We start from the raw sequence: 13,414 nt of genomic DNA, 5'->3' as shown, positions 1-13,414 counted from the left end.
TTGGGGTGCAGGGTCAGTTCAGGGGGTCCCCCAGATCTGGGGGTGCCCTGGGTCAGTTCCGGGGGTCCCCCAGGTTTTGGGGTGCCCTGGGTCAGTTCCGGGGGTCCCCCAGATCTGGGGGTGCCCCCATTTCGGGGGTCCCTACCTCAGTTGTCGTAGTTGTCCCGGTACGAGGCCGACGGGAAGCGCTCGCCGTAACCCCCCTGCCTGTGGTGGGGGGGAGGGAGGGGGGGGGTCAGCACCCTGGGGACCCCCCCAGAACTCCCCCTAAACTCTGGGGACCCCCCCGAAGTCAGGACCCCTCCCCAAAATCACAAATGGCCTCCCCAAACCTATGGGAACCCCCCCAAAACTCCTCCCTGACCCCCCAAAATCCATCCCACAACCCTTCCAAAATCTCTTCCAGCCTCCCCAAATCCCCCCAGACCCCTCCCCAAACCCCCCCAGCCCCCTCCCCAGCCCCTCCCCCCTCACCGGCGCCAGCGTCGTAGTCCCGGCCCCCCCCGTAGCCCCCCGGGCGCCCCTCGTAGCGGCCGCCGTAGCCTCGGTCTCCTCCTCCTGCAGAGACCCCCGAATTTGGGGAGAATTCAGGAAAAAAACACATCCAAAAATTCCTTTAATTATCCCAAACCCTCAGAATCCCAAATCCCACCTGGGATTTGAGAGACTCCTGACCCCGAAACCCCAAATTTTCAAAGCCTCTTCCAAAATCCCCAAATCTCCCCCAAAATCAGCCTGAGACCCCCCCAAAACCCATCCCATAAACCCCCAAAAGAGCCCCTGACCCCCCTCCCTAAAACCTCAGACCCCAAACACCCCAAGCCCCCTCCCCACCCCATAAACTCCTCAAAACCCCCTGAAGCCCCTCCCCAAAGACCCCAAACCCCCACCCCAACCCCCCAGACCCCAAACCCTGAAAACACAAAGACCCCAAGCCCCCTCCCCACCCCATAAACCCCCCCAAAACGCCCCTGAAGCCCCTCCCCAGACCCCACGCCCCATAAACCCCCCCTGAACCCCCTCCCCAATGACCCCAAGCCCCCTCCCCACCCCATAAGTCTCCCCTGAACCCCCTCCCAAAGACCCCAAGCCCCCTCCCCACCCCATAAGTTCTCCCCCGTGAACCCCCTCCCCAAAGACCCCAAGCCCCTCCCCACCCCATAAACCCCCCTGAAGCCCCTCCCCAATGACCCCAAGCCCCCTCCCCACCCCTCTCACCTCGGCCGTAGCCCCTGGCCCGGCCCCGGCCGCCCCCGAAGCCCCCCCGGGACCCCCGGGGCGATTTCCCGGCGTGATCCACGCGGATCTGCCGCCCGTCCAGGCACTGGGGGGACATTTGGGGACATTTGGGGATGCTCTGGGGTCACCCCCACCCCCTCTGGGATCCCCCAGCCCCCTCTGGGTACCCCAAAGCTGTCGGGGTGCCCCAGCTCTGCCCCCAACCCCCCCCAGGGACCTTAAACACTCCTGGGGACCCCAAATCCCCCCCAGGTGTCCCCTAACCCCTGCCAAGTGTCCCCCAGGTGTCCCCAGCTGTCCCCTAAGTGTGCCCAGGTGTCCCTTAACACCCTCCAAGTATCCCCAAAGTGTGTCCCAGGTGTCCCCCAACACCCCCCAGGTGTGCCCAGGTGTGTCCCCAGGTGTGCCAGGTATCCCCAGGTGTGTGCCTAGGTGTGCCCATGAATGCTCAGGTGTGCCCAGGTGCCCCAGGTGTGTCCCCAGGTGTGTCCCCAGGTGTGCCCAGGTGTGCTCAGGTGACCCAGATGTGTGCCCAGGTGTCTCCACCTCCCCGTTCATGGCCACCATGTGTCAATGGCGTGCCTGGGGTCCCCAAACACCCCCCAGGTGTGCCCAGGTGCCCCAGGTGTGCCCACCTCCCCGTTCATGGCCGCCATGGCGTCGCTGGCGTGCTCAGGGTGCCCACACACCCCCCCGTTTGCCCAGGTGTTCCCCAAACCCGCCCAGGTGTGGCCCACAGGTGCCCCCAAAGGTGTGTGCCCAGGTGCGTAGTCCCCCAGGTGCCCCAGGTGTGCCCCCAGAAATCCCCGTTCATATGCCGCCATGGCTCGCTGCCGTGCTCCGGGGTTGCGGAAGGGTTACTAACCGAACCCCGCGAGCGCTGGTCTCCCTGGTCCTTTCAACACCAACACCACTACCGCTGGGGGAAAACACCCATCAGGGATCAAAACAGCCCAAAATGGACCCAAAACAGCCCCAAAACACTCAAAATGGAGCAAAACCACCCAAAGTGGATCAAAACCACCCAACAGGGATCAAAACAGCCCAAAATGGACCCAAAATGGATCAAAACAGCCCAAAATGGATCAAAACCACCCAACAGGGATCAAAACAGCCCAAAATGGACCCAAAATGGATCAAAACAGCCCAAAATGGATCAAAACAGCCCAAAATGGACCCAAACAACCCAAAATGGACCAAAGCAGCCCCAAAACACCCAAAATGGACCCAAAATAGCTGGAAATGGACCCAAAACAGCCCAAAATGGACCCAAACAACCCAAAATGGATCCAACCAACCCATAATGGACCAAAACAGCCCAAAATTAACTAAACCTAACCAAAATGGACCAAAACCCCCCGAAATGGACCAAAATGGACCCAAAACAGCCTGAAATGGACCCAAAATGAACGCAGAACAGCCCAAAACTGGCCCCAGAACAGCCCCAAAAGGGCTGAAAAACCACCCTAAAATAACCCCAAGATAACCCAAAACCAGCCCCAAAGAGAACCCCAAAACAGCCCCAAAATAACCCAAAAAATCCCAAAATAACCCGAAGGGAACAGAAAAGAATCTCCGAACAAACCCCAAGAGATCCCAAAGGGAACCCCAGAACAATTCTGGGCGGGTTTGGGACGTTTTGGGGCATTTTTGGGATCTTTTTGGATATTTGGGGGTAATTTTGGGATATGTTTTGGTGTAATTTTGGCTGGTTTTGTTCTCACTGTCAGAGATGGGCCCGGAGAAGCTGAAGTGCTGCTCCAAGGATATTTTAGAATATTTTGGGATATTTTAGGATACTTTAAGGATATTTTTGGGGTGTTTCATCCGTTTTGGGGATGTTTTAGGGTAATTGCATCTCTCGCCCTCAGAAATGGGCCCGAAGGAGCTGAAGTGCTGCCCCAGGGATATTTTAGGATAATTTAAGGTACTTTAAGGATATTTTTGGGATGTTTTAGGTGTATTTGGGATGGTTTAGGGTAATTGTGTCTCTCACCCTCGGAGATGGGCCCGAAGGAGCTGAAGTGCTGCTCCAGGCCCTGCTCGTCCGTGTCGTAGTTGAGGCCCCCCACGAACAACTTCCCCTCCTCCGCCGCCATGCGTGGGGGGGCGGGGCCAAACGTGACGTCATAAGGTGGGGCCCTGCCCCTGAGATGACGTAACGACCTGACCAGAGAGCGGTGCTGACGTCATAACTCCGACAATGAATCCCCCGTGACGTCCCAACGCTGTCCCCAACCTCGTGTCCGATGACGTCACAATCCCAACCTCTATGACATCACCAACCTATCGCTGCCTACAGTGACGTCACACCCCCTTTTATGACGTCACACCACCCCCAGCGACCACCAATAGCCCCGTGACGCCATCAGCCGCACGCGTCCCCTCATGCTGACGTCACGACGCGTTCCCCCCCATGACGTCACGTCCAGCCCCACGTGGTTCCCTCCCCTCCCCCCCCGCCAGCCCGGCCACGTGTTCACTCCCCGGAAGTGCCGCTCCCGCCGCCCGCGCGCGCATGCGCAGGACCAGCGCGGCCTTTAGGGCGCCGAGGCGGGAAAAGGAGAGGAAAGGGAGGGGGAGGAAAGGAAAAGAGCGGTCGGACAGCGGCCAAGGCCGCGATTATCGCGACAGAAGGAGGAGGAGAAGCGAGAAGAGTCGGGATAGGAGCAACCGAGTCTCACCCGAGCGGCGCCGGACGGGCCCGGACTGAGGCCGCGGCTGCCCCGCCCCGCCGATTTTAAGCAGCTCCGCCCCCCATGTGACCACGGCGCCGAAACGTTATTGGCTGCCTGCTCTGGCCCCGCCCCTTGGGCGCGTGGAAGAGACCATTGGGGCCGGAGGGGGGAAGAGGAGAGGGCGGGAATGGCGGAACGCTGAGGGGAGGCGGGGCCGGGGGTGCTTTGGGGGGTCCTCGGGGGATTCCGGGGAGGTTTTGGGGTTCCGGGGGGTCCCCAGGGGGGTTTTGGGGGTCCCTGGACTGTTTGGGGGTCCCCAGGGGTGTTCGGGGGTCCCCGGTTTAGTTTTGGGGTCACAAACGCTGACACCGCTCCCGGGGAGGTTTTAATGGTTCGGTCCCGTTACAGACGAAACGCCGCGGCCCCGCCCCTTTCCCCCCTCCCCGTGACGTCATAAAGAGGGAGGTGGGGCTTACCCCGCCCCTCCCCCCAGCAGGCTCCGTGCCCCTCCCCCCCCTCCCCTCCCCCATCGCGGTCCGGGGCTGGCCCCGCCCCTCCCCCACCTTCCCAGGGTAAGGGCGGGGCCACAGAGACCACGCCCCCTGCAGAGCAAAGCCCCGCCCCCATGGGGGAGGGGAGGGGGCGGTCCTGAGTGAGGCTGGGGGAGGAACCTCGGAGTAAAACCAGAGTAAGGTGGGAGTAACCCCAGAGTAACCTTGGGGTAAAGTGAGAGTAACCCCGGAGTAAAACACCCCCTCGGAGTAACCCTGGAGTAGTGTAGGAGTGACCCAGAGTAACCTCGGGGTAAAGTCAGAGTAACCCCGGAGTAGCCGGTAAGAGGAGAGGTGTCCCCCGTGGGTGGGGTGTGAGTAATTCCGGAGTAAATGGTGAGTAACGTCTGTCCAAGGGCTGAGTAACTTCCGAGTAAAGACAGGGCAACTTCTGAGCAACCTCTGAGTGAAGGCTGAGTCACGTCTGTTAAGAGGGCTGAGCAACCTCTGAGTAAAGGCCGAGCAACCTCTGAGTAAAGGCTGAGCAACCTCTGAGTGAAGGCTGACCGATGTCCATTCAAAGGCTGAGTAAGCTCTGAGTAAGCTCCGAGCAGGGGCTGAGCGAGCGCGGAAGCGCTGAGTAAGGGCGGAGTAAGCGCAAGGCAAAGGCAAAGAGGATCCAAGCACCCGGAGTGAGGTGGGAGTAAGGTGTGAGTAGCGCAAAAGGACCCAAAACAACCCAAAAAAGGGGAGCTGAGCATGGCCGGAGTGAGGAGCTGAGTAAGTCTGGAGTAAGTTCTGCCTGCAAGTCCAAAGGCTGAATAAACTCAGAGTAAACTCAGAGTAAGGATCTCCAGGAGCAGCTTGGAGGAAGAGCTGAGTAAAGGTAAAGGCCCCACCCTGGCCATGAGAAACTCTGGAGTAAAGTCTGAGTAGGAATCGAGTCTGGGGCATTGTTGAAGTAAGAGCAGAGTAAGAACCTGGAGTGACTCTGGAGTAACTCAGGAGTAACCGACAGCAGGAGCAGAGAACGACGTCAGAGAGCGAGAGGAGTAACCCTGGAGTAAGGCTGGAGTAGGGCAGGGGTGGCCCAGAGCTGGGCCTGAAGTGCCTGGGAGTAAAGTCTGAGTAACCCTGGAGTGAAGTGAGTCAAACCTGGGAGTAAAGTCTGAGTAACCCTGGAGTAACCCAGGCCCAGCCTTGCGGGGGAACCTCCCAGGAGCCGCCGCAACCCCGAGTAGCCCTGGAGTAAAGCACGAGTAACCTCCGAGTAAGCTCCCCTCCCCCACTCCCCAAACAGCCCCACCCCTCTTTTGGCCCCTCCCCCTCAGGCTCCGCCCCCTCAGGCCCCGCCCCGGGGGGGAGGGGCCGATATAGACTCTGATTTATAATATTGCCTTGAAAAAATAAAACTCGACGTAAATTGGGGGGAGGGGGGGAAGAACCCCCCAAAAAAATAGGGGGGGACCCCAAAAAGTGGGGGGGGACCCCAAAAAATGGGGGGGACCCCCCAAATTCCCCCCCAGCTCCCCCCCAATGCGGGTCCCACATGAAACCCCCCCCCAAAATCCAGCAGCAGTTCCTTGGGGGGGTTGGGGGGATTTTTTGGGGGGGGTCAGCAGTCCAAGGACCCCCCCCCACGAAGAGTTTTGGGGTGTCCCCAGAGTCGTGGAGGATTTTTGGGGGGACCCCAGCCCCGAATCTGGGGGGCGCAGCAGCAGTCCGGGGGCTGTGGGGAGAGGAAGGAGTTAAAAAATAAAAAACCCCAAAAAGATGAAAATTCCCCCCAGAATTTATCCCTCCCTTTTTAGGGACCCTCCCCGAAATTATGGGGGGGGGGGGGGTCTGAACCCCAAATTTAAAGGGGGGCTGCTCTGGTTTTGGGGGATCCAAATTCCAGGGGAGGGTCCTGAATTTTCATTTCAGTTTTGGGGATTTTTGGGGGGTGGGCTCATTTTGGGGATGTTTTGGGGTTCACTCCCCAGAGATGTCCCCCCTCCAATTTTGGGACCCCAGATTTTGGGGGCTGATCCTGGATTTTGGGGGGGCTGATCCCAGATTTTGGGGGGGCCGATCCAGGATTTTGGGGGGCCTCACCTGCTCAACATCAGAACTCGGTGTCGAGCACCCGGAAGGCGGAAGAACCTGCAGGGGGAAAAAGGGGTCAGGAAAGCCCAAAAAAACCCCAAAATCATCTCAAAAATACTCCATAAAACCCCCCCCAAAAACCCCAAAATCACCGTTAGAAGAAACCCTAAAATCACCTCAAAAATACCCAAAACCAACTTCAAATTACCCCAGAAACACCCCCCAAAAAAACCCCAAATCCCCAAAATGTCCCGAAATCCCACATCTGACCTATGGGGGGTGGGGTGGGGGGGTTTAGGGGATTTTTGGGGTTCAGGATTTGGGGTCCCACCTGTGAGGTTCAGGGGTTTTTGGGGTTCAGGGGCCTCTGAGTTCAGAATTTTTGGGGTTCAGGGATTTTGGGGTTCAGGATTTTTGGGGTTCAGGAGGTTTTGGGGTTCAGGATTTTTGGGATTCAGGGTTTTGGGGTTCAGGGGTTTTTGGGGTTCAGGATTTGGGGTCCCACCTGTGGGGGGCAGGGACCCCGTTCGCAGCCCCGGCTCCTTCTGCAGCTGAATCTCCTTCAGTGCGAAGATGGACGTGGCTGGGGGGGGGGGGAACCCCAAATTAGGGGTGTGGCCAGCCCAAGCCACACCCCAAAACACACATCCCCTTATTTGCATAGCCACACCCACCAGTAGCTAAACTCTGCCTATTCTGCCCCACCCACAGCCCAGCTCCACCCATGGAAAGGCCCCATCCATGGCCCACAAGCCCCGCCCCACTTTAAGCCACACCCACATAGCCACACCCTTTTATTGCCCAATCCCCAAACCCCCACCCACGTGAAGCCCCACCCCCTGTGCCACACCCACGTGAAACCCCGCCCCAAATGCCACACCCATGCAAAGCTCCACCTTCAGTGCCACACCCATGCAAAGCCCCGCCCAGTGCCACACCCATTAAAAATCCCACCCTAGTGCCACACCCACACAAGCCCCACCCCATGTCACCCCATGAAAGCCCTGCCCCCATGGAAGCCCCACCCCCAGTGCCACACCCAACTCAATGCCCCACCCCAACCCCTTCCCCACTGGCACCACCCTCCTAAAGCCCCGCCCCCACAGGCCCCGCCCCCTCCCAAGCCCCGCCCACTCACTGTCGGGCAGGGCGCTGACGCGCGGCCCCAGGCAGCTGAAGAAGGCGTGTCCCATGGCCTCCGCCGCCGGCAGCCGCCGCCGCCCCTCAAACTGCCCCGCCCCCGTCAGGCCACGCCCATCCGTGGGACACGCCCACAAACGGGCGTGGCTATATAAAACCCCGCCTCCATCCTTCAAAGGGGCGTGGCTGCATCCCCACCCCCTCTCAGGGAGCCACGCCCATGGTGGGAGGGGTTTGAGGAGGTCACACCCCCATGGGGAGAGGTGTGGTCAGTTGAGGGTGTGGTCAAATGGGCGGGGCCAGTGCAGGCCACGCCCATCTTACCTGCAGCAGCTGCCCCAGGAGGTCGGCACCGTCCTGGTCCAACCTGGGGAGGGACAAAGGGACTCAGGAGCCACAAACGCACCTGGGGGACAGGTGCCACCCTAGGGGACACCCTCACGGGAAAGGTGACAGGTGCCACCCTAGGGGACATCCCAGGGGACAGCTGCCACCTCCACGGGACAGGTGTCACCCCATGGGACACCCCACAGGACAGATGTCACCCTCACAGGACACATGCTCTCCCCCACAGGGCAGGTGCCACTTCATGTGCCACCCCAAAGGACAGGTGCCATCCCCAGGGGACAGCTGCCACTTCCATAGGACAGGTGTCACCCTATGGGAAAGGTGCCATCCCAAAGGATCAGTGTCACCTCCACGGGACACATGCCACCCCATGTGCCACCCCCTGTGCCCAGGTGCCACCCAGCTGTCCCCACTGTCCCCTGGCTGTCCCCTGACCGTGGCGCGTGCTGCCGCAGCCCCTCCGGGGGGTACAGGGGGTATTTGTGTGCCCGGAACTCGGCGTTGGCACCGATGCCCGGCCACGTCTCCTCCGTCGGGGTCCCTAAAGGGGGGGACATGGGAGGGGGTCAGCGGTGCCACCACCCCCAGATTGCCCCAAACCCCTCCAGAACTGTCCCAACCCCCCCAGAACTGCCCCAAACCCCCCACATTGCCCCAAACCCCCCCAGAACTGCCCCAAACCCCCCCAGTTTGCCCAAACCCCCCAGAACTGCCCCCAAACCCCAACAATTTCCCCCCAAACCCCCCTGGATTTTCCCAAATCCCCCCCCAGATCTTTCCCCCAAACCCCCAAAATTTGCCCCCAAACCCCCCCAGATTTACTGTCCAATTTTCATCTGGATTGGCCCAAATTCCACTGGATTTTCCCAATTCCTCCTCAGATCTTTCCCAATCCCCCCCAGATTTGCCCCGAATCCCCCCAAGATTTTCCTCCAAACCCCCCCAAATCCCCCTGGATTTTCCCCAACCCTCCCCAGATGTGCCCAATTTCCCCCTGGATGTGCCCCAAACCCCTCAGTTTGCCCAAATCCCCCGTTTTTTGCCCCAAAAGCACCGAGCAGGCGGAAGATGAAGTGCAGCTGCTCCTCCACGGTGGCCCCGGGGAACAGCGGCCGCCCCGTCACCATCTCCGAGAAGATGCAGCCGACCCCCCTGCCAGGGAGACCCCAAAACACCCAAAATTAACCCCAAAAACTCCAAACTGACCTCCCTGCCAGGGAGACCCCAAAAATCCCAAAATTACCCCCAAAATTATTCCCCAAACCCCTAAAAATTATCCATAAAATTATCCCTGCAAACCCCAAAATCCCAAACTGATCCCCCTGGCAGAGAGACCCCCAAAAAGCTCAAAATTATTCCCAAAACCTCAAAAATTATCCCCCCAAAACTCCAAAAATTATCCCCAAAACCTCAAAAATTATCCCCCAAAAACCCAAAAATTATCCCCAAAAAACCCAAAAATTATCCCCAAAAAACCCAAAAAACATCCCCCAAAACACCAAAATTATCCCCAAAATTACCCTGTGGGACCCCCAAAATGCCAAAGTCCCTCCCAGTAAATCCCAGTGAATTCCAGTGCCCATCCCAGTAAATCCCAGTGCCCCCAGTGCCCATCCCAGTAAATCCCAGTGCCCATCCCAGTCCCTCCCAGTGCCCCCAGTGCCCATCCCAGTCCCTCCCAGTGCCCATCCCAGTGCCCCCCCAGTCCCTCCCAGTCCCTCCCAGTCCTCCCAGTGCCCCCAGTGCCCATCCCAGTGCCCCCAGTGCCCATCCCAGTCCCTCCCAGTGCCCACCACATGTCGATCTGGGTGCTGTACTCGGTGGAGCCCAGCAGGATGTGCCCATCCCAGTGCCCCCAGTCCCTCCCAGTGCCCCTCCCAGTGCCCCCAGTGCCCCCCCAGTCCCTCCCAGTCCCTCCCAGTCCTCCCAGTGCCCCCAGTGCCCATCCCAGTGCCTCCCAGTGCCCACCACATGTCGATCTGGGTGCTGTACTCGGTGGAGCCCAGCAGGATGTGCCCATCCCAGTGCCCCCAGTGCCCGTCCCAGTGCCCCCAGGGCCCATCCCAGTGCTCCCAGTGCCCCATCCCAGTGCTCCCAGTCCCTCCCGTGCCCCTCCAGTGCCCACCACATGTCGATCTGGGTGCTGTACTCGGTGGAGCCCAGGCCCTCCAGTGCCCCAGTCCCTCCCAGTGCCCCTCCCCAGTGCCCCCAGTGCCCTCCCAGTGCCCCCAGTGCCCATCCCAGTGCCCCCAGTGCCCACCACATGTCGATCTGGGTGCTGTACTCGGTGGAGCCCAGCAGGATGTGCCCGTCCCAGTGCCCCCAGTGCCCCTCCCAGTGCCCCCAGTGCCCATCCCAGTGCCCCCAGTGCCCATCCCAGTCCCTCCCAGTGCCCACCACATGTCAATCTGGGTGCTGTACTCGGTGGAGCCCAGCAGGATGTGCCCATCCCAGTGCCCCCAGTCCCTCCCAGTGCCCCTCCCAGTGCCCCCAGTCCCTTCCAGTCCCTCCCAGTCCCTCCCAGTGCCCACCACATGTCGATCTGGGTGCTGTACTCGGTGGAGCCCAGCAGGATGTGCCCGTCCCAGTGCCCCCAGTGCCCATCCCAGTGCCCCCAGTGCCCATCCCAGTGCCCCCAGTGCCCATCCCAGTCCCTCCCAGTGCCCACCACATGTCGATCTGGGTGCTGTACTCGGTGGAGCCCAGCAGGATGTCGGGCGGGCGGTACCACAGCGTCACCACCTCGCTCGAGAACGTCTTGGTGGGGATGGACTTGGCACGGGCCAGGCCTGGGGGGCACAAAGGGGTCAGGGGGGGCACAAAGGGGTCGGGGGGGGCAGAAAATGGGGCTTGGGGGGCAGAAAATGGGGTCCTAGGGGATTTTGTGGAGTTCTGAGAGGTTTTTGGGGTGCCAGGAGAGGTTTTTGGAGTCAGGTCAGGTTTTTGAGGTCTCAGGTCAGGTTTTCGGGGTCCCGAGGGAGATTTTTAGGGTCTTAGGTCAGGTTTTGGGGTCCCAAGAAAGGTTTTGGGGTCTCAGGGTGGGTTTTTGGGGTGCCCTGACCGAAATCTGCCAGTTTGAGGTCCCCGCGGCAGTTGAGCAGTCTTGGGAAGGTTTATGGGATCCTGGGAAGGGTTTATGGGGTCTGGGGGGTTTTGGGGGGTTTTTGGGGGTGCCAGATCAGGTTTTTTGGGGTGCCCAGACCGAAATCTGCCAGTTTGAGGTCCCCGCGGCGGCTGAGCAGGAGGTTCTGGGGTTTGAGGTCGCGGTGCAGAACCTTGTGACGGTGGCAGAAGGCGAGACCCCGCAGGAGCTGGAACAGGAACAGCTGCCACCCCCCAAAAACAAGGGGATCAGAACCCTGGGGACACCTGGGGACACCTGGGGAACACCTGGGGGACACCCAGGGACTGACAGGGACAGACAGAGACACCCAAGCACACCCAGAGGACACCCAAGGGACAGACAAGGACAGACAGGGGACACCCAGGGACAAACAGGGAACCCTTGGGGACATCTTGGGGACATCCAGGGGACAGACAAGGACAGACAGAGACACCCAGGGGACACCCAGGGACAGTCCTGGTCCCTCTCTGGCTCCTAAACCTCCCTGGGAGACACCAGAGACCCCAAAATCGCCCAAAATCCCATCAAAAACCCCCAAAATCCCATCAGAAACCTCCCTAAATCCCTCCAAAAATCCCCCAAATCCCCCTAAAACATCCTCAAATCCCCCCAAAATCCCCCAAAATCCCAAAAACACCCCAAATGCCCACCCTGACGTTGTGCATGCTGATGACATTCCCACAATCGTCCAGGTACTGCTTCAGGTCCCGGTCCTGGGGAGAGCAAAAATCCCAAATTTTGGGGGATTTTGGGGCGATTTCAGAGTGAATTTTAGTGTTAATTTTGGGGTGATTTGGGGTGGATTTTGTGGTGATTTTGAGTTGACTTTGGGGTGATTTGGGGCAGATTTCAGAGTTAATTTTGGGGTGGATTTTGAGGTGAATTTGAGGTGATTTCTGGGTGAATTTGATGTGAATTTTGGTGTGAATTTTGGGGTGACTTTGGGGTGGTTTTGGGGTGGTTTTGGGGTGATTTGGGGTGAATTTTGGGATAATTTTGAGATGAATTTTGGGGTGATTTCAGGCTGGATTTTGGGGTGATTTTGGGGTGACTTTGGGGTGATTTTGGGGTGAATTTGGGGTGAATTCCGGGATAATTTTGAGATGAATTTTGGGGTGATTTCAGGCTGCATTTTGGGGTGATTTTGGGGTGACTTTGGGGTGATTTTGGGGTGAATTTGGGGTGACTTTGGGGTGACTTTGGGGTGATTTTGGGGTGAATTCCGGGATAATTTTGAGATGAATTTTGGGGTGATTTCAGGCTGGATTTTGGGGTGATTTTGGGTGCATTTTGGGGTGACTTTGGGGTGATTTTGGGCTCACCAGGTACTCGAAGACCAGCGTCAGGCACTGCGGCGTGTGCACGATGTCGTGCAGCGTCACCACGTTGGCGTGCTTGAGATCCCTCAGTAGGGACACTGCGGGGACATTGGGGACACAGGGGGGGGACACAGGAGGGGACAGGGCAGTTCAGTGGCCTCAGCCCCAGTGGGAGCCACCCCCAGACCTCCCAGACCCCTCCCCACCACCTGTGTCCCCATGGTGTCCCCCATGTCCTCCCAGTGACCCCACCCTCTCAGTGTCCCCAATGTCCCCAGAGCGTCCCCAGTGTCCCCACCCTCGCGGATGGCCGTGCAGGCTGTGTGCCCCCAGTGTCCCCAATGTCCCCAAGGTGTCCCCAAGGTGTCCCCAGTGTCCCCACCCTCGCGGATGGCCGTGCAGGCTGTGTGCCCCCAGTGTCCCCAATGTCCCCAAGGTGTCCCCAAGGTGTCCCCAGTGTCCCCACCCTCGCGGATGGCCGTGCAGGCTGTGTGCCCCTGGTGTCCCCAATGTCCCCCCAGTGTCCCCAGTGTCCCCAGAGTGTCCCCACCCTCGCGGATGGCCGTGCAGGCTGTGTGCCCCTGGTGTCCCCAATGTCCCCCCAGTGTCCCCAATGTCCCCAGAGTGTCCCCACCCCCGCGGATGGCCGTGCAGGCTGTGTGCCCCCAGTGTCCCCAATGTCCCCAAGGTGTCCCCAAGGTGTCCCCAGAGTGTCCCCACCCTCGCGGATGGCCATGCAGGCTGTGTGCCCCCAGTGTCCCCAATGTCCCCAAGGTGTCCCCAAGGTGTCCCCAGTGTCCCCACCCTCGCGGATGGCCGTGCAGGCTGTGTGCCCCCGGTGTCCCCAATGTCCCCAAGGTGTCCCACAAGGTGTCCCCAGTGTCCCCACCCTCGCGGATGGCCGTGCAGGCTGTGTGCCCCCGGTGTCCCCAATGTCCCCCCAGTGTCCCCAATGTCCCCAGAGTGTCCCACCCTCGCGGAGGCCGT

At 59.8% G+C, this 13,414-nt stretch overlaps 2 protein-coding genes across 2 annotated transcripts; both read right to left on the bottom strand.

The window, feature by feature from the left end:
- Positions 1 to 12: 12 nt before the first annotated feature.
- LOC127061159 (RNA-binding protein 3-like) lies at positions 13 to 4,027 on the bottom strand. The gene is made up of 6 exons (XM_050987696.1): positions 3,924 to 4,027; positions 3,171 to 3,405; positions 1,875 to 2,069; positions 1,219 to 1,324; positions 483 to 558; positions 13 to 213 (listed from the first exon to the last, which is right to left on the bottom strand). Exons 2-6 carry the CDS (start codon positions 3,336 to 3,338, stop codon positions 147 to 149), a joined length of 612 nt encoding a protein of 203 aa, XP_050843653.1. The 5' UTR covers positions 3,339 to 3,405; positions 3,924 to 4,027; the 3' UTR covers positions 13 to 146.
- A 253-nt stretch (positions 4,028 to 4,280) lies between these two features.
- On the bottom strand, positions 4,281 to 13,337 carry LOC108964224 (cyclin-dependent kinase 16-like; the record flags this gene model as incomplete). Its single annotated transcript, XM_050987697.1, has 12 exons — positions 4,281 to 6,137; positions 6,506 to 6,553; positions 7,002 to 7,079; positions 7,635 to 7,725; positions 7,961 to 8,003; positions 8,420 to 8,525; positions 9,039 to 9,136; positions 10,653 to 10,773; positions 11,187 to 11,310; positions 11,759 to 11,821; positions 12,431 to 12,525; positions 13,317 to 13,337. Coding segments are annotated over 11 exons (878 nt in total), but the record flags the coding sequence as incomplete, so codon positions are not given.
- Between the last annotated feature and the right edge of the window lie 77 nt (positions 13,338 to 13,414).

The sequence above is a fragment of the Serinus canaria genome, unplaced genomic scaffold, assembly GCF_022539315.1.
Source record: "Serinus canaria isolate serCan28SL12 unplaced genomic scaffold, serCan2020 HiC_scaffold_129, whole genome shotgun sequence".
Lineage (NCBI taxonomy): Eukaryota > Metazoa > Chordata > Aves > Passeriformes > Fringillidae > Serinus > Serinus canaria.
Note: the sequence above shows the minus strand (reverse complement) of the source record. Positions and strands in the feature narration are given on the sequence as shown.

Coding starts and splice junctions, on each gene's coding strand:
- LOC127061159 (XM_050987696.1), bottom strand. CDS start 3,338: ATGGCGGCGGAGGAGGGGAAGTTGTTCGTGGGGGGCCTCAACTACGAC. Junction 1,325..1,874: donor TGGCGGCCATGAACGGGGAG/GTGGGCACACCT, acceptor ATGTCCCCCCAG/TGCCTGGACGGGCGGCAGAT. Junction 214..482: donor GGGGGCCGGGACTACGACGC/TGGCGCCGGTGA, acceptor CCCTCCCCCCCA/CCACAGGCAGGGGGGTTACG.